At 42.5% G+C, this 26,945-nt stretch overlaps 1 protein-coding gene across 26 annotated transcripts in view; it reads left to right on the top strand.

The window, feature by feature from the left end:
• Nucleotides 1–26,945, top strand: part of magi1b (membrane associated guanylate kinase, WW and PDZ domain containing 1b) — a 142,603-nt gene that overhangs the window by 78,294 nt on the left and 37,364 nt on the right. For 23 of the 26 annotated variants that reach the window (XM_026168639.1, XM_026168660.1, XM_026168658.1 and 20 more), the window contains exons 3-12: nt 7,328–7,447; nt 9,077–9,319; nt 12,177–12,402; nt 13,257–13,339; nt 13,922–13,957; nt 17,191–17,248; nt 18,157–18,290; nt 19,381–19,500; nt 22,101–22,286; nt 22,409–23,068. In XM_026168639.1, the coding sequence (XP_026024424.1) occupies nt 7,328–7,447; nt 9,077–9,319; nt 12,177–12,402; nt 13,257–13,339; nt 13,922–13,957; nt 17,191–17,248; nt 18,157–18,290; nt 19,381–19,500; nt 22,101–22,286; nt 22,409–23,068 (1,866 nt within the window). The remainder of the gene's footprint in view (nt 1–7,327; nt 7,448–9,076; nt 9,320–12,176; nt 12,403–13,256; nt 13,340–13,921; nt 13,958–17,190; nt 17,249–18,156; nt 18,291–19,380; nt 19,501–22,100; nt 22,287–22,408; nt 23,069–26,945) is intronic. The other 3 variants (XM_026168641.1, XM_026168640.1, XM_026168663.1) reach the window with 1 other exon arrangement.

Raw genomic sequence — 26,945 nt, 5'->3', positions numbered from 1 at the left:
TGGGCTGTGTAGACCCTGAAGCAGATACTGTTGTAGTGAGTGAATACGTTTTTGATTGTGCCTATTAGAATGTAGTAAAGTTCAAAGTCAGAGGACTTCAATGCTTTTGCTGTAAGAACGTGCAGTCATTTCGGTTAATTTGACACTATCTGAACGTGGCGGCTTCTTCGCTGGATGCACACCCTAAATACATTTCTGGAAGAGTGTGTTACGAACATTTACACATCACTTTCAGCACGGCACATCTGAACACTATCCCATTAAGAGCTTGGCGTGCACAAGATAACAGCTGTGCTCATGTGTCTTGTCGTGATATTCGCAGCTCACTGACAGAAATGATTGATTTAAAGCACAGCAAAATAAAGAAATGACTGCTTTCTAACCTCTCTCACAGTCTCACTTTGTCCAAACTGCCTTCTTTAGAGATGAATCTCATTTTTGTTCAGACGGCAAAGATGAACGTGTTATCAACGCTGGTGCCTAAATGCAACCGAATACAAACGTTGAGGCACACACTGACCTCACCATATACCTTTTGTATGTTGCTTTTGCTCACTCCCTGACAAAAAATCCCCCCGAAAAACAAACTTCCTGGAAGGAACTTCCACACATTACAACAGTTCAGAATAATGACATTCAATCTGAGTTTTGACAAAGCCTTGCTGATACTTGTTTCCAGAAATAGTTCCTCTGGGTTTACAGTGGTCCCTCGTTTATCACGGGTGTTACGTTCTAAAAATAACCCGCAATAGGTGAAATCCGCAAAATAGCTAACTTTATTTTTTACAATTATTATAGATGTTTTAAGGCTGTAAAACCCCTCACTGCACACTTTCTACACTTTTCTCAGACAGGCGTTGACATTTTCACACGTTTCTTGTTTAAATGCTTTCAAAGTTCAAACCAAGTCCAGTATTATAGAATGACACCAAAGATCAAGCCCTGATTTCAGGTCCAGAACGTGGGAACAGAGCAGCTGCGAGAGAATTCAACATTAATGAATCAATGGTACGGAAGTGGAGGAAGCAAGAAGAATGAGTAAAATTTGACTTATCTGACTGTTTGGTTTAACTTAATGCGCCTTATAATCCTTTGACGTCAACACTGTTGCGTTTGTTGTCTTCTGCTAGCAAAGGTTTATGTAAATTTGACAAGCTGGACGGATTCTGTTCTGTACAGGAGACACGGCACGAGATTGATTGACTGAAGATGGTCTACAGTCGATCAGGACGCAGAACACAATGTGCTGTGAAAAAAAAAAAAAAAAAACACAAACAAAACACCCCCCCCCCCCCACCACCACCACCACCAAAAAAAGTGCAAAATTGCACCAAAAGCAATCGAAACAGCGAGGAACCACTGTATTCCACACCTGCTGCACCAAATAGAGGAAACCAAACAGGGAAATAATTGCACTCCCTGATGCAGCAGCATCCCTGTGTAGGTTAAATTAATCCCGTCATGAAGACAGCATCGATTCATATCTAACAGAAAATGACTGATTATATATTTGACTACAGACAGTTGAGCTGTCAGTTATAGTTGACTAATCCATTTACTAAAGTTTATGGATCCATTTCAAAATTTGAAATCCTCAGTCATAAATCTGGTATCAGAATTAAGGTGCCGAGGTTTGACAAATCTGACCTCGTGCGTTATAGGTCAGACGGAGTCCTATGAAATCTCACAAACGACAGATGATACTACTGAAGATTGTTATAGTGAAGGTGACACATGTCTGATTGACAGAATGTCCTCACTTTGAAATGATTGAGAAATTCAGTCTGAAGGGGCCTTCTGTTAGCCAGGAACAATTGTATACCTGAAAATGGTATTTTACCTTTTTTTTTAATTTTTTTTTTAAGCTCGACGTACAAAGTGAAGTTTGTCACTTGGTTACAATTAGGTTCACAGTTGATAAAGCCAGCCATGGCCATGTTTGATAGTGGACATGATGTTGCCAACTGTTGAGGATGGCAACATTAAAAATCACAGAAGTTTTACAGGCCTTGCTGGAACGCTTTGAAATACTAAAGTAAGCCGATAATAAATGTGTTCATGTTTCAAAAGCCTTAAAACTTCCTTTTCAAAGGACTTTCATCTTGTTGTGCTCTCACACAGTTAAGTTGCCATAAGCCATGTTTTGATCCAATATTAGTTAAAATCATTAGTACCACTTTTATTTACACTATTTGTTTATTTTATCAAATTTTTTGGGTGGAAATACCTGTTCTAGTTTGGGTGCCATGTTGACTATTTGCCTCATCTGAATGCTTTCAGTATATCTTTTCTGTCTCCCTTTTTGCTTCTTGTCTACCTTCTGCTTTTACTTTTCTTAATTATTTGGCCAATAAGTTAAGGGGCATCGAAGCAATATGATCATTGACTTTTCAAAAACATTTTTTTAGCAAAGGTGGCCAGTATCCATTCCACCCCGCACCCAATAAGTACAGATGTGCTGAATTTAAGTTGCTCTCCTCGTAGAGTCTGATCCGATCGCCATAGGTGGTACACGGCTTAGACAGGGCAGCGCCCCCTCTGTAGCTGTTATGATAATGAAGCGGTGTTTATGAGTGTATGTGTGTGCTGCAAAGGAGATCGTTGCATAAAGCTCCATTAGGTGATTACCCTCCACCCACACCCCCGTTATCCGTAGACCATGCCATTTGGTGACACCTCCCTCCCCACTGTCTGTGTGCGGGCACTTACATATGCATGTTTTGGCTGGCAGAGGGGGAACAGCTGCTGATTATGACAAGGACACTGAGTAGGAAGTGTCTGCTTCTCAAACCTGTTTATACTATTACAGGCCAAAAGGGGGGTGTGGGTGTGTGTGTGTGTGTGTGTGTGTGTGTGTGTGTGTGTGTGTGCGCGCGCGCGCATGTTTGCCATTCACATATGAGCCAGAAGACTGCTTCTGACTGTGGGTATCTGAGTCAACCTTCTGCTGGGCTCAGCTTGCTGGTTTCTTATCTGTGGGAAGGAACAGACAATCGGATAGTCAGGCGGACAGGAAGGAATAAAGGTCAGGCACAGCTCCATATGTTCACACAAACATGCGCAAAAAGTCTTGATCCTACACAAAGTGGTTTGTTTTACCAGGAGGATATGCAAATGTATTTTTATTTTATTTATTTAATTAAGAAGTTTAATTGTGATCAAGATCTTGCTTGCAAGTGGGCCCCAAGTTAAAAAAAAATACTGCATATAACTTAATGGCCACTTTATTAGTTACATCTTGCAAGTACATGTTTGAATCCAGTTTTGCTTTCACAACTGCTTTAATTCTTCATGGCAGAGATTCAACAAGATGCTGGAAATGCTCCTCAGAGATTTTGATCCATATTGATATGACAGCATCACACAGCTGCTGCAGATTTGTCGGCTGCACATCCACGATGTGAATCTCTCGTTCCATCACATCCCAAAGGAGCCCCGTTTGATTGAAATCAGTGACTGTGGAGGCCATTTGAGTGCAGTGAACTCACTGTCATGTTCAAGAAAGCACTTTCCAATGATTTGCGCTCTGTGACATGGTGTGTTATTCTGCTGGAAGCAGCCACCAGAAGATGGGTCAGTTGGTACTAAGGGGCCCGACGTGTGCTAAAAAAAATATCTCCCAACCGATTGCACCAGCAGTATGAACCGGTTGCTTCCGTGTTGTTTATGTCAAATTCTGACCCCAGCAATGTTGCAGGAGAAATCGAGACTCATCAGACGAGTCAACGTTTTCCCATCTTCTCATGTCCCAGCCCATGTGAATATGTAGCCTCGGTTTCCTGCTTTTAGACCATCTGCTTCATTTGATGTTTTGCAAATTCAGAGATGCTATTCTGAATACAAAAAGTGAAAGAAGTCATTATTTAAGCCTTCCTGACAGCTCAAAACAATCAGGCCATTCTCCTCTGACGCCAAGAAAGACTTTTCACCCAGGGAATCACTGCTCATTAAATCTTTTCTTTTGTAGACCATTTTCTGTAAATCCTATAGATTGTTGTGTGTATGAAACTCCCAGTAGATCAGCAGTTCCTAAAATGCTCACAAGAGTTTATCTGGCAGCACCAACCACTTAAATCACCTCTATTCCCCCATTCTGACACTCAGTTTCAACTCGGGCAGGTTGCTTTGATTATATCTACACACCCGAATGCACTGCCATTGATTAGATATGTGAATTAAAGAGCAATTGAACAAGTGTAATTAATAAAAGTCGTGTACATATTTCTAAACAACAATCATACACATATTAACAAACAAATATAAGCTCTAGTGAAAGCACTTTCAGGTAATGGAGAAATTAAAAACCTGCAGAGCTTTAAAGCCACACTTTTTAAAAAAACACACATTATGACAGCGACAGTATTTTTGAGGCTGTTGACCTGCTCTGTGTGCAGACATGCACACGGACCCCTGCTCTCACTATGGGCAAGTGTTTTTTCTTATAGTACTGCTTCTTTTACTCCATTTGCAGTAGTAGCAGTGATAGTTGCCCTTGTAGTGAAGTGTCTGTGAGGACAGGTCTAAATACCCTTCAGTCAGATATGCATTATTATATTTTCACCAATCACAGCAGAGAGCCCCTTGCTGAATAAAACTAGTCCCAAGCCTCCGTGCTGACCCTCAAACACAGGCTTATTGGCTTTTTTGCAGTTTCACCTAAAATAAGTGTTAGCTCAGCTGTGCGAGATTAAGGTAGTTGACACACTAATCTAATATAAAATTAAAAACCTTCTACTCGGTCTGTCGAGATTTTGTTTGGAGGTTGAGGTTATGTGTTCGCTTTTGGACCTTTTTATTCTCACTAATTTTATAAATGGATTGCTGATGAATTCTGTTCTTAAAAAGACGTCAATTCCTTCATTTTGTTGTGTACAACCTCTATGATGGCTGTTGTATGCACATGTTTTGAAGCTATTGATATTAGGTAAGGTGTTTGGGATTGACTAGTCACAGCCACTGCATACTTCAGAAAAAGAAACTTGACATTGCTTGAAATGTAGTGTTTTGCAGAATTTCCACACAGTTAGTGGTAAGTTCAGTATTCAGGGGAAGTGTGGCAGTATCTTGAAGTGGGATGCAACGTGTTAATGGGTAGTGCTCAGTATCCTGCAGGAATGTAAGTTGAACAGTTTAGGTGAGCAGCTTTATCGATGCTTTCCAAAACTGACCACAGGAAGTACCATTCAGAGGGTCAACCGACTGTGCGTGATGTAAATGCTGGCGTGTCATGCCTTACATCGTGCATGCTTTCTCTAATGGAGCCATAACTATGTGGTCCTATTTTTGACAAGGAAGTTGTGAAGCTAAAGAAGTTGTAACTGGAAAACAAACTTCTTTCTCTCACAAGTTAGCAACTTTCCTGCCCACATTGTATTATTCCTCTCATTAGCAGAAACTCAGGCCCGGGATGCTTGTAGAAGCATAAATGACTTAAATGTTTCTATTCTGTCCTTATAAAAAACAGTTTTTCATTGCTGTGTGTGTCATACAGTTGCAGGCTGCAATGCTTTAAGTTTTTTGGAGGGATGTTTTTGATGCAGCGGCAGCATTACAGTGTGACTGCCAGTGTCTTACCATTTTTCCTTGATCATCTTCCTGAAATGCTAATGATGATTTTTTTTTTTTTCTTTCTACATAACACCCACCTACCCAACTCAACTCGTGAATACGCTGAAACCATTAAGCCCCAAGGCAGCCAGCTTTAGATGAACACCCTCCGAGGCTTCGTTGTGTGCACCAGCAGCTGGATTACATTAACTCTTAGCACAGTCGCAGGAGTCTCTATGCTCGGCTCTCAACCTGTCTTTCTTGCTCGTACCATTCCACAGTTTGGTCAATGGAGCTTTTGTGGGGAGGGGATATTGAATTAATTAGGCCTATAGCGATAACAGTGTCTCAACCCTGGGTATAAGCCAAGGCTCTGCTTTTTTTTTCTCCCTTTTTTTTTTTTTTTAACACCCCCTTTGAAACACTGGTCACAATTCTTCCTATTTAGTTTTCTAAGAGCAGCACCGTCTAAATGGAGTCGAATCAATGGCCGCTTTTGTATGCGAAGCGAACTGACAGTCGGCTGGACACTCCGGCTTGTCTGAGCACTCTTTACGGTTGACATTCGGCAAAAAGAAATTCTGCCTGGGAACGTGCAAAGAGCGACTGGTATCCGATTGACTTTAAATCAATTTCCTCTTGGTGCGCAAGCGATTAGATGTTTGCGGGCGCTACTTGCGAATTCTGGTAATGCACAAGAAGATTATCCCTGTCTGTGTCCTTCATACAATGGCATATAACCGTGATAGAATAGGCGATATACTGTAATAGATGATTGAGTTGATGCACGTCAAGAATATTTGTATAAGAGATTCATTATCTTCAGATGTGGAAACTCTCTGTGTGCATTGTACGCTTGCTCGAGTTAGGATGTGCGCATCTGTGATTTATCACCAGTGTCACCGAACGTGGCTGCAGTGGGAGCCTCTCCCCGTATTCTCACACATCTATTTTTACCAGCTTATTGCTTAGCAGCCCACTGGAGACAAAATGATTGCAAGATAAGACAGATCGGGAGATGGAAGAAAGGGGTTTCAAGGGAAGAAGGCAAAGCAGGGAAAGCCCTCTGCTGTCACTAAATAGAAGAAAAAGATATTTTGCCATGGGCACTGGATGCTTTTATTTGTGCCAGAATAATTCGATTTTTGGAGTAGGATAAAATCAATTAGGTAGAGAGTGAGATAACGCTAAAGAGAACTTCAGAGCGGCGCGTACAATAGCGTGGAAATCGCATTAGTCAGGCAAACATTGAATGGTTAAATAGAAGCACAGCGTTTCATGTGTAAAGCTGTTTACCGCTGGTGCCACACCGGCCAACTGTCTGCAGCCATTAAAGGCAAGTGCTAGAATTTCACAGGCTGCATGCCAATTCAGAAACAGACACACACACTCCCATTCCACCCCGGCACATATGGCAGGCTCTCACTGAGGTGCCACTACAATACTTCACACCCCACCCGAGAAATAACATCATAGCAGACAATTGATAATCATTCTTTTAGGCTCTGCTGTTTGCAACTCGCTCTGCACCAATTGCGATGGAGGCTTCTAATGCATGTGGATATATATGCACAACTTAAACGAGAGGATATAGGAACAGAAAGATTAGCATTATGGGGAGGAAGGTGGAACGAGTGTGTGTGGGAAATCCCAAAGGGTTCACATGGCAGTTCATTTGACATCATAGCACTCAGATTCCCAAGGTGATGAAATGTCACATAATGAAATGGGAAAAAAAGAAGTCGTCTAACTTTACGTTTCTCTCTGTTTTTCTGTCTAGGTACTACCCGTGCCCCACGTGAAGGAGAAGTTCCTGGCGTGGACTACGAATTCCTCTCAGTAGAGCAATTCCTGGAATTGGAGAAAAGTGGGACCCTCTTGGAGATAGGAACATATGATGGTAAATTAGAAAGGTTGCTGTAGTTGTTGGACCTTGCCAACTAAAAAAGAAAAAAAAAAAACCACCGTCCTGCAGACACCTGGACAGGTGAATCTTAGAAGTAGAACCAGCAGATCGAGCCTCCCATCTCTACCAACAACAATATAACACAAACAGGGTTTAAATCACTTTAAAACCTGCTGCTTGTATTGTATTAGAAGACTCGTTTTGTAGTTTGTTGGAGCTTTTGCTATTTTTCTGAATAAGAGACACAGTGTAAAGGTTGAAATTAACTGAATAACATTTAGATACCGTACTGAGCTAACAGTTTCCTGGAAGAGATACAAAGGCACAGGCGTATACTTCTACACAGAACATTTGTTCAACACAGACCCATTTTATAAAATCTCAGACAGCTTTTACTCTTATTCTGAGCGAGTTTTTAAACTTTATTTATTTCCACACAAAGATACGCCCATAATGAAACTTGCAGAGAGCACAAAAGCCTCCGTGTCTTTACTAAGCAGAGGGCACACACAGAGCTCTGCAACATGACAAGTTAACCGTCATGTAGTTTGCTTTTCCCATCATATCTATTACATAATGTTTTGAAATGCCTGTCAAACTCAGACAGGTCTGAAGTGTGTGAGAGTAAAGTCTGAAGCTTGGTTAGGATCTAAAATGTGGTTCGAGACTGCGTATAATAACTGACAACTGAAACTACAGTATGTAAACATCAGTCCACCTTCTTCAGTCTGTGCATGGTGTAAACCTGGGTGTTTTGCTCTTACAGAAAAGCAGAAACATTATCCTCTTGGATAATTCCATCATGTTTGACTGCAGGTTTTTCGCTGTTATTATATCTTCACCTCTGATAATGTAAAGTTCAAACTATGAATCATCTGTAACTATCGGCTTCTAGAATTTAATTATTTTATCCTTTAGGTCTGTGAGCATGGTTGATTAATTGTACTCAAGCCAATGCAAAATAATTAGACTAGCTCAGTATAGCTTACTTATATTTTGGAGCAAACACCATTCGCTCATTAAGACTGTGGCTTTAGATGCTGGTCTGCAGATGGTACAGTCTCTTTACCTCTGCCTGGTTACTCTTTGGATGAGCATGAGTGATTTTCTGTGTGTTTGAATTTGAATTTTTCAGTTAAACCAAAATGTTGCACTGGCACTGAAGAAATGGAGAGGATTTTTTATGGAGGAAAGCAGGTGCTGTGCATGTGTCAGAGTATCTGTTATCTGAGAAACTGGTGTTTAAGGTTGACTTAGAAAATATCAGCCTAATTAAGCTATAGCAGTAAAAAGTGATTTGAGAAATAAAGTAACTGTTTAGTTATAAAACAAAAAAGGGAGGGGGGGGGGTGCTGCTTGTGAAACTTTTTTGAGATTAAACACAAAAAAAGAACAAAAGCAGTTTTGCTTTGGAGATTAGCATTCTCCCACAGACAAACTCAACTTCACAATTTGCATACAAAGACTGTGACTAAACCCCCTTCAACACACACACACACACACACACACACTTCACTCACACACAAAAGGCCCTTCGACCCCTCCTCTTATGCCCTCCCACTACTCTTTTCTGTGTCTTTCTGATCCCCGCCCATCTTCCCTTCTGCCTCCTTCATCACCTAGGTAACTATTATGGGACACCCAAGCCACCAGTGCAGCCCCCCAGTGGGAAAGTGATTAGCAGTAGTGGTAACAGCGGTGATGCCCCACTGCCAGACGGGCTCAGGAGTAGCCTGCCGGGCTCACAGCACTCCACTCCCCGACGCTCCAAGTCCTACAATGACATGCACAATGCTGGATTAGTGCCTGGAGAGCAGCAGCAGGAGGACGACGAGGACCTCCATGACATGAACAGCAGCTTTACAGGTACGTGCGGAGGAAGGAGAGGAAATCGGATGGGCGGAGAGTCTCTTATAAGTTTAGATTGACACTCGAGTAACACTGAGCATTGTATCTCTATGATTTTGTGCATTGAAGAAGCACTCTGCTGTTTGCTTTTAGTGAAGAGTACAACAGCACGTGTATAAATGACCATGTATGGCTCTGTCAGGACGCTGCCATGTTGAAGAAAATAACCCTCTGCTATAACAAATGCATAATAAGAGCCACGGTTTAAACCATCTGCAAAGGTACATTTACTCAAGTCAGATTAGCAAAACATGAGGGAGACTGAAGTGAATAACTCTAAATGAATAACAACTATAGTTGGTTAAAATTTTAAACTGATGAGACGAGAATATCCCATTATTGAGTCATGAAGGGAACACTGACAGAGCACTGTTTTTGCGTGTACACTGAGTACATTAATACTTGATTGCTTGCAGATAACCCTCCTTTACATAAATTGGTGTTAGACTTCAGATAAGTGATCTGACAAAATAAGATCTTTTAAAGCATCTCAAATGATTTCCTGTTCATTTTTATTTCATTTTAACTCCATAAAAATTATTAATCTGAAAAGTGTTTCCTGGAGGAACTGATAATTGATTTCTATCCAATATAGTATTGAATACTATATGAGTGGAGCCAGAAAAGCAAATACTAAATAAAATAATGTGAATACCAAACCAAAGCACAGTTGATTTGCCCGCACTAACGCCTTGGTAGCTGTGTACACAAGCTGTGGCACCACACAGTGCACTCATCTTCTCTGGCCAGCTCAGCACAGATGTGTGTGTCCTTCTCTCAAGTAGGGTGTGAGCTTGGCACCTGAAATCAAAAAGCAAATGGTCACTCAAGATGCGTGTAAGCCATGTTTTGAAGCCAGGTGTTAAGAGCAGCATTTTTGTCTCACATTCATTTGAATACAACTTTGGACAGAAGATAAAAGAATGGACCCAGAAGGCTGGCAGCAGACCCAAAGCTAAATTAAATTTGCCTTCTTTTCACAGAGAAGACCCAAAGTGATACATCACATCTGACACTTATAAATGCTTATCTGCATTTTCAAAGAGATCTTTCCTCTTTCTCACACTTTGCCTGTAACCACCTAGCATCTGTGGTTGTTTTTAACTCCTCCTTGTTTCACGGGACTCACCGCTCCTTCAGCTGATTTGGACACCAAAGCAAACAGACCCTGCAGATCAGCCTGAGAATCACTTTCTTTCACTTTTAATTTTTGGGAGAGGAGAAGCGGGGGAGAAAAATCATTTGAGAGGTGATGGATAAAGTGGGAGGCGAATGGAGGTGGAGAGAAGGTAGCAGGAATTTAAATAGAAAGAGGAGGTGACTGAGAAAGAGGGCAAGTCTAAAAAAGCAATGACTGAAAAGGGAGAAAGAAACAAGCAGGGGAGGTTTTTATACTGTGAAAAAGGATAAGCTCAGAAAAGAAGTAGGAGAAAGCACAAAAGAAGTGGAGAGAGAAAGAGCCCTTTGCTGTGGAGAGGGGCTGCAGAATACAAGAACTTCTTTGATTGGTGAGTAAGTGGTCTCTGGCTCTGACTACATCTGCTGCCTGTGTATCTGCATCCACACATGTAAAATAGTGCCATCTGGCTGCGAGCATTAGACACCTGAGCAGATTCCATATGTGAAATTGATTTTGGGGGGATAATAGTCCATTAAATTAAGTTTAAGTTGGTAAAATGACAGCAGTGCTGCTTGTTTGACATTAAAGAAATGAACTGGAGTAATTTTTGGGATTTCCTTGTTAGTCGGTGAGTAGGAAATTTAAGGAGTTTCCGCCTTAAAGCTGTGGCTGACATGTGTTTTTCAAATGTGGCACCAGAAGTTGTTTAACTCTCTGTGATTGTGTGACAAGTGCCACTCGAGTGTGAGTGTGGAAATGAACCGGCAGGAAGCAAGGTGCTAGCACTTTCAAGGCGTGAACTGCCCACTCAGCATTCTTTACTGAAGGAGGAAAGAAACAAGCCCAAAGTACTTCTGTCTTTAGGAAGTTATTGGGCTAAATGGAAACATGCTATAGCAACATAACTGATTTCATTCAATAAGTAGATGCAAAAACTCACTGACATGAGGCTTTCTTGTCATCTAGTTGTGGATTTTTACAGCCTCATGAAACTTTTTTCAAATATTTTAGTCTTTAAATTATTCAGACTGCTCAGGCAGGTGATATTTTTATTCCTGTGGAAATTTAAAACATTACAGAAATACACTAAATGACTGGAATTCTTCCAAACTCCCATTCAAATGATGTTTCAATAATTCTTAATGTATTAGGAAATGTATGTTTTTTTTCTATTACCGCACAGACTTTAAGGTTACATAATAGGCTGTATCTTGTGACGATACTTAAAAAAACGGTGTAATCAACAGGAGCACTTGTTTGTTTGAAGACAGTTGTTAATAAATTTTTCTTTAGTTGATCTCGTGATGCGTTCCATTTGCCTCGGCCATCTTCCAGAGCAAATGGAATTTCCTAATTGAGTGCATCCTAGTAAAGTGCGGTCAGTGCTCTGTGTGTGGCTCATTCAGCGAGTCACAGATGCACAACAGTAGTGCAGCAGATTGCAAGTTTTACAGTTTCACTCATGTTTACGTGCACTGCTGCCATGTTGGATTGCTGAGTTGGGTTTGGTGGGAGCTTTCCGGTTGACAACTGGTAGCTTGGAAATCCCAGCTTGAAATGGAGCGCACCATTGTCCCAAGGTTAACTCATTGTTTTCACAGCTACTTGTTGCTCCTTGAAAGTGTTACTGGCGTCCTTTAGTTGACAGATTTTTGACACCAGGCTGTGTGTGTTCTGGGTTTTTTGTCCCTCCAGGAGACTCTAGTGAATTAGACGAGATTCATCACTCGGTGCGCCCTTTCGCCCCCCGCCAGAGTGACCTGTCCTACGCTGGGACAACCCCCTCACCACCGGCCATCACGGAGAGCACACAGCAGACACACACTCACCTGAGCCATCCTCCCCCAGAGGATCCGCTGGGACCTCTGCCCGACAACTGGGAGATGGCCTATACCGAGAACGGAGAGGTCTATTTTATAGAGTAAGTACCAAAGGTCGGATTCCAGTAGTGCTTACTCTTAAATCAGATATTATCAGTGTTCACTGTCAATGTGGCTGAATGAAGCTTCCTTTCATTTTGATTAAACTCTGTTTAAAATGGGACATGACTTTATCTAACGTGACACATTTTCTCATGGCTGACTCTCTTTCTGTATTAACCATCGTCTGCACCGTCTAAACCAGATCCAGGTTTCATCTTAATGTGACAGACGTGTGTCGCTGTGGAGAGTACTCGAAGGCTTTAGGAAGCATGAAAGTTTAAAGAATGCAGCGTACATTACCGGCGGCTACATGAAGCATAATTCAGGATACCAAAGAGTTCCTCCTGCATCGCTCCTACAGCCATGAACCTTTAACCAATTTAAAGTCTGCAAGAAATTTATTACAGATTACCTGGTCATCTATGATGCCTTACTCCTTGTTGTTGTTACTTGTCAAACAGATTCTAATAGATTTGAAATTCCTTAATATGAGGCATAAAACTTTAAATATCCACTGTAACTTACTTGCGTTTATATTGTTCTTTTTTTAGGATCCTTCCAGCTGTGTTATTCTTCTCTACACCCATTAAAATGAACAATCATAATGTTCTTTTTTTACTATTATTAACATGGTAAAAGCATTCCAATTTGCTCAGATTTAAATGTTTCCTGTTTATTCTCAGCAATATTGACCAGACTTTCAGGGCTTTCAGTTAATGATCAAGTGCCGTGTGTCACTTTTTCCTTTTTTATAAATCATTCATTCCACCTGTTTCAGGGTCAAATTTCCGACGTCTATTAGCTACCCTCTAATAATTTGTCTTGTCTGGCCTGTCTTGTGTGTTCTGCTTAGCCACAATACAAGGACGACCTCCTGGATAGACCCTCGGTGCCTGGACAAACCTCAGAAACCCCTGGAAGAATCTGAAGATGATGGTACGTGTCTGTCTGTCAATGTTTGTGCAAAATCTTCTGTAAGCTAAAGGAGGTGATATTTTTTCATTTGTTTTGTTCCGTTGTTTAGAGCATGTTTTTCTACACCGCACCCAAAAACTCAGACTCTCATAACACATCTGAGAGGTTCACCCTTTTAGTCTTTAGGTGTCAGTATTGGGTCACAGAAAATGGTGTGCAGTCCACTGGCTGGTGCCACCTTTGCTCTTCTTCCAGCTGTTTCTTGGAGCAACAAGACCTACAACTTCCATTAATTGCCTTCCCCAATTTTGTAGTCTATTGTTACAGTATACAGAAAAAGAAAAGGTCACAAGCTCAACTCCATTATGATGTCAAACCACATTCAGAGATCCAGTCTTTAGTGCCGCCTGATTTTAGTAAACATGGTTTTTCAGAGGTTGTTGCTCTGGTTTTGGTTAAATCTTGCCACCCAGTGTCCAGATGTTGTTATTACAGCCGCCTAACTCACAGATGTTTGTCTTTCTGCTTCAATCCACCCCCCCTGCCTTTGCCTTCCCAACAACAATCCTGTGGCGCTGCTGTGCCGTCCACTCAACTGAGTAGAAGGGGTACATACAGAGGAGCTGGATAATGACCTAGGTAGGAACTTCTCTCATCTTTTTGACATGTATCAGTTAGGTTACTGTGACTTTAATCATTCAGAAATGACACATCATGACATTTGTCTGCCCTTCCATTAGTACGTGGGATTTTTAAATGTGCGTTTGTATGCGGCCTTGAACATAATTGTCATCAAACCCCCATGCCACCAGCCATGCACCCACTACACAGCCTTACAAAACACTCCCACATCAGAAGGCCATCATATCAGACATAAGAGGCAAAAAGCTGATCCAGAGAAGATTGTTGTAATGATGGTTTCCTAATGTGCCTGTCTGAGCCAGACAGCTACAGGTCTTTTTGTTCTGATGCCCATCAGCACACTAACTAGCCTCTCAGACAGAGCGGTGAGGCCACCTGTGCAGGATAAATGGTGTCTGGAGATGATGCCCCGCACTGTTATGCACCTGTAATGAATTATTCCATTAGAGGAAATATATCAGAATAATGATTGACATGTTTGGACTTCACTTGGGGGTACACGGTGCAATACAAGGGGGGAAAAATATAAACGCCCACATCTAATACTGTGATGAAAATCTGTATGAATGTAGGATGTTTTCATCACCGTCATTACTGCTTTAGTAAATATATTCTATATTAGCACTGTTTAAAATGGTTAAATGTAATATGAAAGGGTTCAACTACAGAGAAACGGCTTCGATTTAGTCTCTCCAGCTCTTTTTTTCCCGAGCAGCAGAAGGTGTTTCCAGCAAAAAGCAATAAAAGCAGGAAAAAGAGAGCACACCAGATCCAAACAGGTTGATGAGATGCTGCCAAGGAAAACGGAGAATCTATCACGCTTTTATTTCTTTATTTTTAAACCCACTCCAATTGCTAAGCATCAACAGCGCTTAAATCTTCAGGTCAGACAACCCCCCCCCAACCCTGTCCACAAGACATCCTCAACTGGATGAACATGCTCAATAATTATCGATCGGCGCCCTCCGATGCAGGTGGGCACAGAAACCGCAATTAAATCCTGCCCCTGAAGGAGACGAGCAGACGAAAGCCTTTTTATGAACGCCGGCACGCATGCCCAAATTCTCACGTACACCCACGTGCGCGAGAAGTGCCTCTCTGTGGCAGACTCTTCCTCCGGAGAAATCAATCACAGCTCTATATCAACAGAATGAGATGCGAACAGTTAAACGCGTAACTCATCACGCTCGTCTCCCCCTCGAAATCACAATATGTTCTAGAAAGTGGGAAGAGGGACACGGGGTGAGAGCAAAACACGGCTTAATGAGCGACGACTTTCCCTCCCTTTGTCTTTGCTGTTGTCATCTGTGTTTGCAAACACAGCGAAACCAGGCTTTCAGTAGGTTTGCAGCACAGAACGTCCTCTCTGTGCGCTTACACACACACACACACACACACACACACACACACACACACACACACACAGGTGGTCCTCCCGGACTGGAACTAGTGCAGTGTGAAATAACGTGGGTGATTAAAATTTGTGCGTGACGCCAGGCGGGACCGCATTCCATTTAACGTTCCAGTTCAAAACATCTAAATGATAATTTACCGTGCTCGCCTTGCACGTTCACCCTCGCGACATCTCTTTCCCGTAACCTTGCATTTCTTCTTTGCCGCTTGTGCTTTTAGATGCACTTCAGCAGGTGTAGAAAAAGACGGAACCCACAGAAGCCCGAGCCGCTTACACGCACGGAGCTGTTGGCTCTGGTTTCACTTACAAATGATAAATTAATATGTAGACCGCGGCGGCGTGTTTCTGTGTGTCTGCATCTGCAGCTGATTCCACTCCAGCCGAGGTCCTCCTTATTAAAAAGCAGAGGGAAGCTCTCCAAGTTGGATGATTGTAATTACCATCTACTTGCACGCAGGGCAGAGCAGAAATTGGCTGGGGGTAATTCAAATTTTATTTGTCACATACACAGTCATACACAGTACGATATGCAGTGAAATGCTTACACAACTGCTCGTGACCTAAAGGAAAAAAAAAAGGCTATGAATAAGATAGGAAATAAATATGAAAATTAAAAAGGGTAAATTTAACTAGGAAGGAATAAAATAAAATGAAACAACTGTACAACAAAATACACAATACACAAATACACAGTATAGAAATATATAAGAATGTATGAAGAAATATAAATATATATACAATAATAATTATTATAATGGTAATATGTAGAACTTATTCGTCACAGGAGAGGATTACCGGACAATCTCTGTTTGTAGCCAATTAGAAGCGTCTGACATTATCTGTGTGGAGAATGGCCAGTAATCAATGCTGCTGTAATCAGGCGGGAGAAGTGAATCAGATGGCTCAGTTGAAGATAACAGCTTTGCGCTGCAGCAAGTTTGCACCACTGGATGATTGCACATTGGCATCATATTCATGTCTTTCTATGGTCATCTTTTAAGTTTCACCTTTTCACGTGTTTTAGCGTTCGCACACGTGTCCTTACATCAGTGTGAACAGTGTCCCTTTCAGTTCTACTCAAGCAGGTTTTAATTCTGCCCACAAAGAGACGAATGTGAAGTCAAATCTGCAACAATCTCTACCAGACACTTAGAGATCCATGTGAAAACTAAAGAGCCTTTGTTTAGCCAAGGACAGGTACTTTTCGACCATACCTTTCCAGCGCACTGATTAGAGACGTGTGTTTCTGTGTGATATTCTGTAGAATGTTGTTTTTCTTCTGTATGAGGGGAAAGAAAAGAAGAGAAGTCGTTCATTCAGAAACCAACCAATCATCTCACAGAATTTAGCTTCAATGTATTTTGCACAAAGGTTTCTAAGCCTGGAATTTTCCACCTGCTTCCTGTCATTTATAACTTTAGCTGCCTCTTCTTCATTGCCGTTTTTTCCCTGTATTTCTTCCCACTTCCCGTGCTCCTGTCCACTTCCTTCTCACGATTTCCTTCTCATGTGCCTTTCATCTCTCTACCCCCCTCCCCGCATTCATACATCCACCTGTGCCGATGGGGGTCTTGCTCTGTTCTTATCTGATGGGTGGAAATGTCAGCATTGTGAGGGGGACAGAGGTGAGAACAGCCAGACAGCCTGTGAAGCTGTTGAGCTGCTCTGGCCTCGGAGACTGACTGACGGGCCGATTACAATGGCGTGGCAAAAGGTCTTTCCTGGCTTTGCCACAAATGGCTCAATACACGGCTTCCTGCAAGTCAAGATTTACTTACTTCCTTTGTCTCATTATCTTTTTTTTTTTTCTTTACAGAACTTCCTCCAGGATGGGAGAAAATAGATGATCCAGTGTATGGAGTCTACTATGTTGAGTAAGTGCACAGGCTGACGCCGCAGAAAAATCTAGAAATAGCTCCCAGCTTCTTCTTCGTGTGCATAAATAGAAGTACATCCACACATTTCTTTTTTTCTTTTCTTTCAAGCAACAAAAACTCTTAACCTCACTGCTAATGGAAGACATCACAGCCAGATTCTTGCTTCAGCTATTTCAGTCCTTTTGTGTCCTGGAAAATGTAGGCCATTGTTTGTGTCATTAACATTCGGAAATAAATGAACAAAAATATGCAGCGAGCGTGTTTGTGCGAGCACATATGTGCGTATCTCATATTGTGTGAAGCCCCTGGGCCTCAGCATTAATACAAATATGTTTTATGCTGGGTTTTTTTAGTTTTTCTTTTTTTTTATGTTGTTCAAAGCAGCACCTGTGGGCCCAAGGCTGTGGCATCCCCCCCCCCCCCCCCCTCTTTGTTTCTGCAATATTTTTTCTAATATACATTATTCACAGTTTCCTTCATTTGCTGTATAATTTGGCACTTTCAGGTTCCATTTTTCAGTGCTAGTTAGGTTAGTAGGAAACCTCCCAGGCTGTAATGTGAAAGATGTTTGTGGTTTCAGCGAAATTAAGCCATCAGCACAAAAGGATTTATTTGATGTGATTTGTAGGCACGGCTGTGTCATGTGCATCTCAAAGAGAGGTTTCTGTGTAAGCGTGGGTGTGTGTGCATTGTGCCACCATGTATTAATCAAAGCTTATCGCCATGTTTCTCCACTCCCCACCCCAATCCCCTCGCCCTTTGTTGACCCTCTCCCGCTCTGCTGTTACCTTATCCTCTTCTCCGTGTCCCTGCTGTGCTCTACTCTCCTGCTGATCTTTACCCCCCCTTACATCTTGTTCTGTATTCTTATGTTCTTTTCATCCACTCCGTCCACCGTCCCAAAGTCATATCAACAGGAAGACCCAGTATGAAAATCCGGTGCTAGAGGCTAAGAAGCGCAGGCAGCTGGAACAGCAGCAGCCTCAGCAGCCTCAGCCCCAGAGCCAGCAGCCACCTGAAGGTGAGCGCTACATCCGAGGTTCGTTCACAAGCCCCCACCAGGGGCGTCATTTTCTTTCTTTCTTATTCATGTGTATAAATGAGTTGCCTGCATGCTCTGCGTGTCTGTCTGTGTGAGTATGAGCGAGTGTGACTTTATCTGCCAATGCCTATTACTGCTACGGTTTTATTTTTGCTGCCAGCTCCTGCCTTATGATTTGCTAAGTGCCCTCCCATAAAGGCATAACTATTATTTGCGGCTGCACCACGCAGCCTTTTTGAAGTTAATTTCAGTTTTCTGTGCTACCTTTTGATTCTTGTTTGCTTTGGACGAAGGTAAGTTTGGCTCCCACCTGCCTGCTTAAGAGCTGGAGTGGAGACCCTTAATTTTGTGTTACTTAATAAAATGCTGCCAGTTGTAACACTAATAAGAACTCTTCCCAAACACTTCTTCTGAGACAGCTGCCCAAAACCAAGCAACGGGTAGCTCAGTGATGCTCTTGTCCTCCTTTCTTTGCATATTCACAGGACACCCTACAGTGAAATTAATTGCAAATGCAGGTCAACTCAAGAGGGAATTCTCCTATTGCACTCCACATTCTGCTCATTCAGCATAAAACATTAGATTCACCTGCTGATTTTTTTTTCCCCCCCAATTGAAGGTTGAATCTCTCTGTAAAAGATAAAAAAAAAAAAAAACCCAATCAGTTTTTCAAACACGTGTTTACTTCATCTATCTGTTATGAATATTATGACAAACTGCAGGCTAGCAAGGTGATTAATCAAAGGTGGTAGGCAGTCAAGAAAAAGGGAATCAGTTGTTTCTGGTTTCCCACACCACAAGTTTTATTGAGAAGAGAGATGCGAAACCATATTAATGCTTGTGTTCATACTGAGCTCAGTAGTGAAACATGAATCTGTAGTGGGTAGAAGGCTTCACATCAATCTTTCATCCACTGTAATTAACACGCTGCACAGTAGTTCTGTCGGCTTCATCGGAGCTGCATTTGCTTTGTTGCAAGCACACAGCACAGCAGGACGTGTTGTCTTAGCCTCAGTTTCGTTCAAGTAGGACAACTTTGCACCTGTCTAGACTCCATCTCGAGAACATGTGCCTCTCGCTGTTGCAGAATGGATCGAAGACTCGACGATGGCAGGGGCTCCGTTGGCTAGCTATGCTGCCAACCACCAGGAGACCTACAGGGACCCTCAGACAGGGCCCGCAGTGCCCAACGCGATGGGACAAAAACGTAAGTTGTCATCCTCAGAGAGCTAAAGCCTGCAACCAAGCGAAATGAGGATTATGCATAACTTTTTTGTTTCCAGGCGGCGTCACCCAGAGCGACTTATTATAAGTTAAACAAAATTCATCTTTTACAGCTTAGTTTGTTTTCCTGTGCCAGCGCCTCAGGCCCTGTTTGAGTTGTTGTGATGGAGGACCAGAACTGAACTGACACTGTAAAGCTGCTCTCTGTATAAATCACATCATGCATTTTTTATAAGTCAAACTGAACTCGCGTGACACGTGCACTAAACAAAATTGCGTCCAGTCTGCATATTTTTACGAAGACACGCTCTGCCGAGTGCCCTTCCATAAATGTCCCTCTGCCTGTGTTTATCGTGGCAACGTGTTGATTCTCAGGAAACCTCTGCTGTGTTGTTCCACATAATGGCCTGATTTCACCCATCATTTAGTGACACACAAACACACACAAATAGAGAGTCTCGCCGTTACAGTGGGTTTCCTTCTCCTGGTTGCCAGTTCCTTTTATACCGGCCTCCCACTAGCAGCTTGTCTAATTAGCACAGCCATGGCAGAGAATTAACTGCCTCACCCTGTCTCTCCCTCTTACTCTCTCTTGCTGCTTTGTTGGCAGCCTTTTCCTTCTCCCTCATCGATCTCTTTATTTTATAGCGCACATTTGCCGTCTCGCTGCCTTTTGTCTGGTCCCGCCCAGCTTTCTGCTTTGGTTTAACTGCTTGGTGCTGTCCATCTTTTTGTCTTACCCCTCCCTCCACACCCCCAGTCTCAAACTCCTGCTAGCTCGACTGTGCCGGCACTCCATATTACTCCATAGAAAGACATCACTTTTGAAATCTTTTAATCTAACACACTTGCTTTTCATGTTCCCCCCGCTTCCTGGTCTGTTCTTACATCTCTAGATCCCTGGTGGATAAAGCCACCCATATCAGCACACAGTTTAGTTACATTTTCCCTAGTCTAGGGGAAAAAAATCCAATTCAAAAGGCACTGAGCATGAAAACACACATGCATGTAGACAATAAAACACAAGGGCACAGACCGACTCCAAGGGTAATGCATTTTTCATTGAATGCGTAAGCTGTAGCACTGCCATAACCTAATGTGGTGCTGCAGGTCACCACACAGACGTTCCTTTAGTCTTCATCATCCTCTCTCTTCTTATTTTCTTCTCTGCCAACATCTCCTCAATCATTTGTGTATCCGAAGTATTGTGCGTTTGGCATGCATCGTGTCCTTTAATAGAGAAGCGGAGCTCAGCCTGTGCCTGTGTATTCATCTGTTTGTTTTTCATTCCTAGTAGAAAAGATAAACTTTATCCTTAATGCCGTATAATTAGATAGCAAAGTCAAGAAAAAGAGAATCGAGTTTAGATGTCGTTGTCGTCGTTTGAGCAGTTGTTCTTTCACAAGATCACTGTCAAATTTTTTTCATATAGATGTGTCTCAGTTAAACCCTCACAACCAGTGTGGAGTGATACAGATGTCTTCTCAGATGAGATTTCAGCAGCTGATTGAAACAAGCCGGAGACATCGCTTATGCGAACACGACGGTCATGTGACCTTCATCTGAAGCAATGTCATTGCTATTCAGGCTACAGATATCTGGTGCGCCTGTTGTGTCTTCAAATGCCAAACCGCCAGTGAAAGCAAACAGCAGCCTGCATATTAGACATTCAAAGAGCTGAAGTGGTGTCATACTATTTTGAAATAAGTTCCTGTCTAAACTGTTTTTGTCCCATCACATCATCACGTTGTAAATTAAAATTATAAGTAATAAATGATCATTATTATCAAAAAGTTAATATGGACTGATTCCAGCGGCGATAACAGTAGATGAGTTCAGATTTAAAGGCTTTGCATGTCTATACTCGGGCTTCTTATTTCCGGTTTTGCTCAATGTTTCACTGAGTTGCATGTGCTGAAGAAAGTCATTCAACCATACTCAGTCTTTTCTATATGAACTTTTAATGTAGTTGCCAAATGGGATCAGTTAAGCCTTCAGTTTGACTTGATGCTTATGATTCTGTTCATTCCCTTTAACTTTTTTTTTTTTTTTTTTTTTTTTTGTCCCGTTTGGATCTTTGGCCATCAGAATTGTTGTCTTAAGGCCAAGAAAGATGCCAAGCGGATTTATTTTTACCAAGTGGATCATCATGGCCTTGCCATATTGGTCCATTTGATTGACCTTTATTATAATTATCAATTTATTTTATGTTCAGTTGCTACAAACGGGACAGACATTCCCTTTAACCTGATTAATCATTTTATTGTAATAGGTCTGTTTTGACCTGTTTGCACCATGTGAGCAATCGTCAAGCAGTGACAGTTGTCCTTGCCTGTTCAAGACAAACACCAATCAGAGAAGATTTGTTGTGCATTTAATGATACCTGCTGCAATGGTTGCACAGAGATGGTTTGACACAAGCGAGCAAAGGCTCTTCACTGTAGCAATAATTCTTTACCTGAGGAGGTTTAGTAGCTCCAGGGCTTTGCAAACTGAATCCAACTGCTGCTTAACCCAGTTCTTGAGTATCTGCTGTGGCATCCAATGTGGTGAAAGCTGAGCTATCTGTGTCTGTGTTTTTAGGAGGGAAGCCTTTCTTTACCAGGAACCGATCTGAGCTGAAGGGGACATTCATAAATACCAAACTGAAGAAGAGTCGTAGGGGGTTTGGTTTTACTGTTGTGGGAGGGGATGAGCCAGATGAGTTCCTGCAGATAAAGAGCCTAGTCCTAGATGGCCCTGCCGCCCTTGATGGCAAGATGGAGACTGGTAAGTATCCTGTATTTATTAACAAAGGGTAGCTGCATCAGGTGACCCTGAATTGGATACGCATGGATGGATGTTCTACTTGACAAAAATAAATGGACTTCATTCTTTCTCACCCCTTTAAGGTGATGTGATTGTGAGTGTTAACGACACCTGTGTGCTCGGCTACACCCATGCTCAAGTTGTGAAGATCTTCCAATCGATTCCAATTGGTTCCATGGTCAACTTGGAGCTGTGCCGTGGCTATCCGTTGCCTTTTGACCCCGACGACCCAAACACCAGCCTGGTTACCTCAGTGGCTATCCTCGACAACAAGGAGCCCATCATCGTTAACGGCCAGGAGCCCTCTAACAGCTACGATTCGCCGTCCAGCCACGGCAGTCAGAACAACAACAATGGTCCAACCAACAGCGGGGTCCCCGTCAACGGCCTCCCCCGACCCCACAGCCCCTCCACAGAGGTGGCTTCTGATACCTCTTCCCAGCATGGCTACCCTAGTGATGTAGTCACCCTGGCCTCATCCATCGCAACGCAGCCAGAGCTCATCACCGTACACATGGAGAAAGGAGACAAGGGCTTCGGATTCACCATTGCTGACAGTCCCGGGGGTGGGGGGCAAAGAGTGAAACAGATCGTGGACTACCCACGCTGCCGCGGTCTCAGGGAGGGCGACATCATCGTGGAGGTGAACAAGAGAAATGTGCAGAGCATGTCCCACAACCAGGTGGTTGACCTGCTCAGCAAGTGTCCCAAAGGCAGTGAGGTCACCATGCTGGTGCAAAGAGGTGAGTGAAGGCTAACTTCTCTTTGCGTTCACTCGCCGTGTCGGTAAATTTGTCATTCGTCTAGTAAATTGTGACAGCAGATGGAGATGAGGAACGTGTTGGGAGCAGGTGTCAAGTAGAAATGCAGCAGTTTCTGAGTTATGTGCCCATATGTTGAAGCAGCGCAAAACAAAAGAAACCTTTCGCATGCATCTGCTTGATGCTGTTGACAGAAAAAAAATAATAGGCTTCTGCCTTACAGGCTGTTCCCGCTCACCGTGCTCTTTTATTGACACACATTTATTTATTCATGCAAATAGAGGGTGGAAGCATACAAGAGATTGCAAAGGAGGAAAGCTAGAAGGATAATTACGGTAAGGAAGGAGCCGCAGAGGAAGTTGAAATAACATTTGAGGATGTGGTGTAGTGTAGTGTGAAGAGAGAGCGAGGTGTTTACAGTTATCGGCTCTGACAAGCCAGTTATAGCTGCTTTCCTGAAATGGAAGACAGGCGGAAGTGGAGAAGGAAGACTAAAAGGTTAAATGGGAGAAGTATCGAAAGAGGGATAAACAGAGGAGAGAAATTCAGGTTTAGTTGGTGTTTTGAGGTCAGAGTATGAATATTCTCGCTCCTTTTCAAAAAGAAAAACTCAGTTTCTCTCTGTGTCTCTGTTCATTTGCAGTCTGCTCTGTTTCTTTTTGCTGTGTTTGCTGGGAGAGAGAATGTCTCGTGTGTTTTGGGGTTTTAGTGTAGTCCCACGTTCAAGATCATCACTTTGAAGATGCCACCAATTGTGCCGGCATGCCTTTTATCCACCCACCTGGCTCTCCGCCTCGATATAAGCCCGCGACATTTTGCCCTTAACGTAAAAAAATTCGGTGCTAGCCGGTCAACGTTAGTGCTGTGAAAATGGTGCAGCCGCGTGTAAATGCCTGTAATTCGCCGTGCGCCACTCAGCGTTTGTCATGGCTTCTGATTGAAAATCACGGTAGCAGAGGAGCACTAAATGGAAACAAAGCAACTGTGAATAGGATAAAACTGAAATGATTGAATTTCAGTATTTTCCCTCCAATCCCCCCTCAGACATGCAGACCTCCGCCGCTCTAAACGCCCCGTGTGATACAAGTAATTGGACCATTTTCTCTGCCAGACTCTCCTTTTGCTTGCTTTAGGGCTTATTAATTCTAGTTACTAAAAGGTTTTGTGTGTGTCTGTGTACACGCATGCAGTTTATCTCCGTCATAAGGTTAAGTGCTCAGAACTGCCAAGGGAAATTGGTCAGATGAATGGCAGGCAGCTCGCACTGTAATCTCGCATGGAATCTTTTTTCTGTTTCCTCTTTCTGAAGTTGTATCTCAATCTTTTTCTGCCACAGTCTGTTTGTCTGACTTCTCAACAAATGGCTAAACCTTCCAAAAACTATGCAGACCAAACGGCTTCTCTACCCTCCTCTCTGGCTTTTGGTAATGAGTAGCATTTCCTCATCACGCTTGTGTACACAAGCACGTAAAGCGATTCGGCCTCATCTCATCTCAGGCAGGAGCTTAATGGGCTGTCAAGGAAACAGACGTCAGTTTAATTGGGCTTCTGTAAATGCATTGGCTGGCTGCGATCGACACAGACAGACTATGACAGTAGAATGATACTGGAGGAAACACAAGGATGGTATGGATAAAGTATGAGGAGCATTGTAAGCGAACCAACATTACTGAATGCGCTTTATGGTGGCTTTTATTGCACTAGAGTTTTTACAAAAGGGTGGATACAAAAGCAGGAAACTAACACATTTCCTTCAGATTATTATTAGAAAGTGATCCGCTGACTTGATGGCTCCAACATCAGATATCTAACTTTTAACGTAGAAATAGGACAGCAAAGGTACAAATTAGATTAGTTCTTCACCTTCTTCATCTAAACTTTTTTTTTCCAAATTAAATCAGTCTTTGTGACTTTGGACTGCATTTTATGTTGATTTTCATGTTTCTGCTCCTAAAAGCAAGACATCAGAAATTCTCATGACAATACTCCAGTCATGTTGACATTAGTACTGAGAAAGCTCATGTCTTTCCAACAATTGAATTCTGAGAGCTGTGAAGCTATGAAGTCTATGCAAGAATAAAAGTTATCAAAAAAGAAGGAAAGAAAATGTAAGTTTAAGTTTCCTGGAAATAAAGCAGACATCCTCAGATGTTTTTTCTGGCCGTGAATCTGAAATCAATATATAATGAGTTTTCATTTAAACAGACAGCAGCCTGCAGAATAAACTCACAAAGACAACTAAAAATACCCGGTGCACAGCAGTGGTTCTCTCCTGGGTGCTAGCTAGTCAAGAATAAACCACATGAAACCCAAAAACTAAATTCCAGCTCTTTTAGGGATACTGGTATGTGAGCATGATGTAGCGCCAATCTAGTAGCGTGATGTGAGGTGTAGCTTGCTTTTGATCATTTTTTTCAATTTTATCAAAGCAAATTCTGACCTTTCCAATACTGGAAGACACAGATTATTGATGTTTATTGTCTTGATAAATAACTTGAGCAATGACACTTTGAAGTTAACAAAATAGTTGACAATTCATTTTCCCCTAATTAATTCTCTGCTGATTCGCTGAATGTTTGCTTTAGCACCATTTTTGATCGCATCTCCAATGTGTTCTCACTGGACAAATCATTTTTTCCTATGGCCTTTTTGTGGCAAGATTGATGAGTAGACTTTGTTTAGATCTTATGGCTGGCTAAATCAGTTTAAGAGAATGAGCGAATACCTGGGTCCCTTTTTCTCCATCAAAGCTTACAGTGTCCCACTGTGTATCCCTTCCTCCCACACGTTTCCCATCCTTTAGAGTCTTTAAGCATGTTTAGGCTGCACATTTTGTGTGTGTGTGTGTGTGTGTGTGTGTGTGTGTGTGTGTGTGTGTGTGTGTGTGTGTGTGTGTGTGTGTGCTGCTGTTCATCATTCGATTGTCATGTGTATTTCTTTTTTTTACATTTACACTCTGGGGAGCACATCATCTAAGGCTCTAGTCATGGTGCCTTAATTACTGTCCTGCTCACACTCTCTTCACTGCTGTCTCAATCAGGATCACTCCACCAGTAGCAGCAAAGCACACTGGCCTCTAATTGGGGTCCTGATGTCAGCTTTGCTTATAATACACATACGTCTTTTCTTTGCTTCCCTCTCTCTCTCTGTGTCTCTCTCCTTCCAACCAAACGCTGCTTGCTTACAGGCATTCACTCAGCCAGTCTCATGATCATGCATCCAATTATAGATTAAAGGCAGAAAGACTCTGGTTCAGCCTTAATTGGTGGAAATCCACCTCTCCTCCGCCCCTCCGTCCCTCCTTTTCCGTTTCTGTTCCCCCACTGCCAGGATGGAGATTCACACCTGCTCGCCCACGTAAAGATGGGAGCCAATCCCTGAGGACTAGCGCACGAAGAAGCGAACTCGTTAAAGCCGCTGCGTGCAACAGTATGCCCCCCCTCTCACTTGCCTCTCTCCCTCATTTAATAGATTTGGAGGAAGAGCTATGGGTCAGCGTGGAGACACTTTAACAGTGCTTCGTAGGTTAAATAGTGGGTTTTAGACACTTGACACTCTGTCATGTACTTCCTATAAGCGCGCAGGAATGATTTATTACCTCAGTCAGGTTTCCTAATCCATTGTGCTTTCATTTGTCTAATTACACTCCTGTAATGGGCTCATTTTCCCCTGCCTGTCTTCTCCTGCCCCCACTGATGCACCAGCATAATTCATTTTGGCCCCTGATGTCTTGCCGTTGCATAGATGCTAATTTCCATTACCCCACTCTCTTTTGTCCATAGGAGTGCATACACCTGTTGTATAGCTGTTTGTCAGTGAAAACTAGTTTCGGTGCAGTTTTTCTGAAACATAGCTTCCT

Source organism: Astatotilapia calliptera, chromosome 5, assembly GCF_900246225.1.
Source record: "Astatotilapia calliptera chromosome 5, fAstCal1.2, whole genome shotgun sequence".
Classification (NCBI taxonomy): domain Eukaryota; kingdom Metazoa; phylum Chordata; class Actinopteri; order Cichliformes; family Cichlidae; genus Astatotilapia; species Astatotilapia calliptera.
This window is presented reverse-complemented; position numbering and strand designations above follow the sequence as displayed.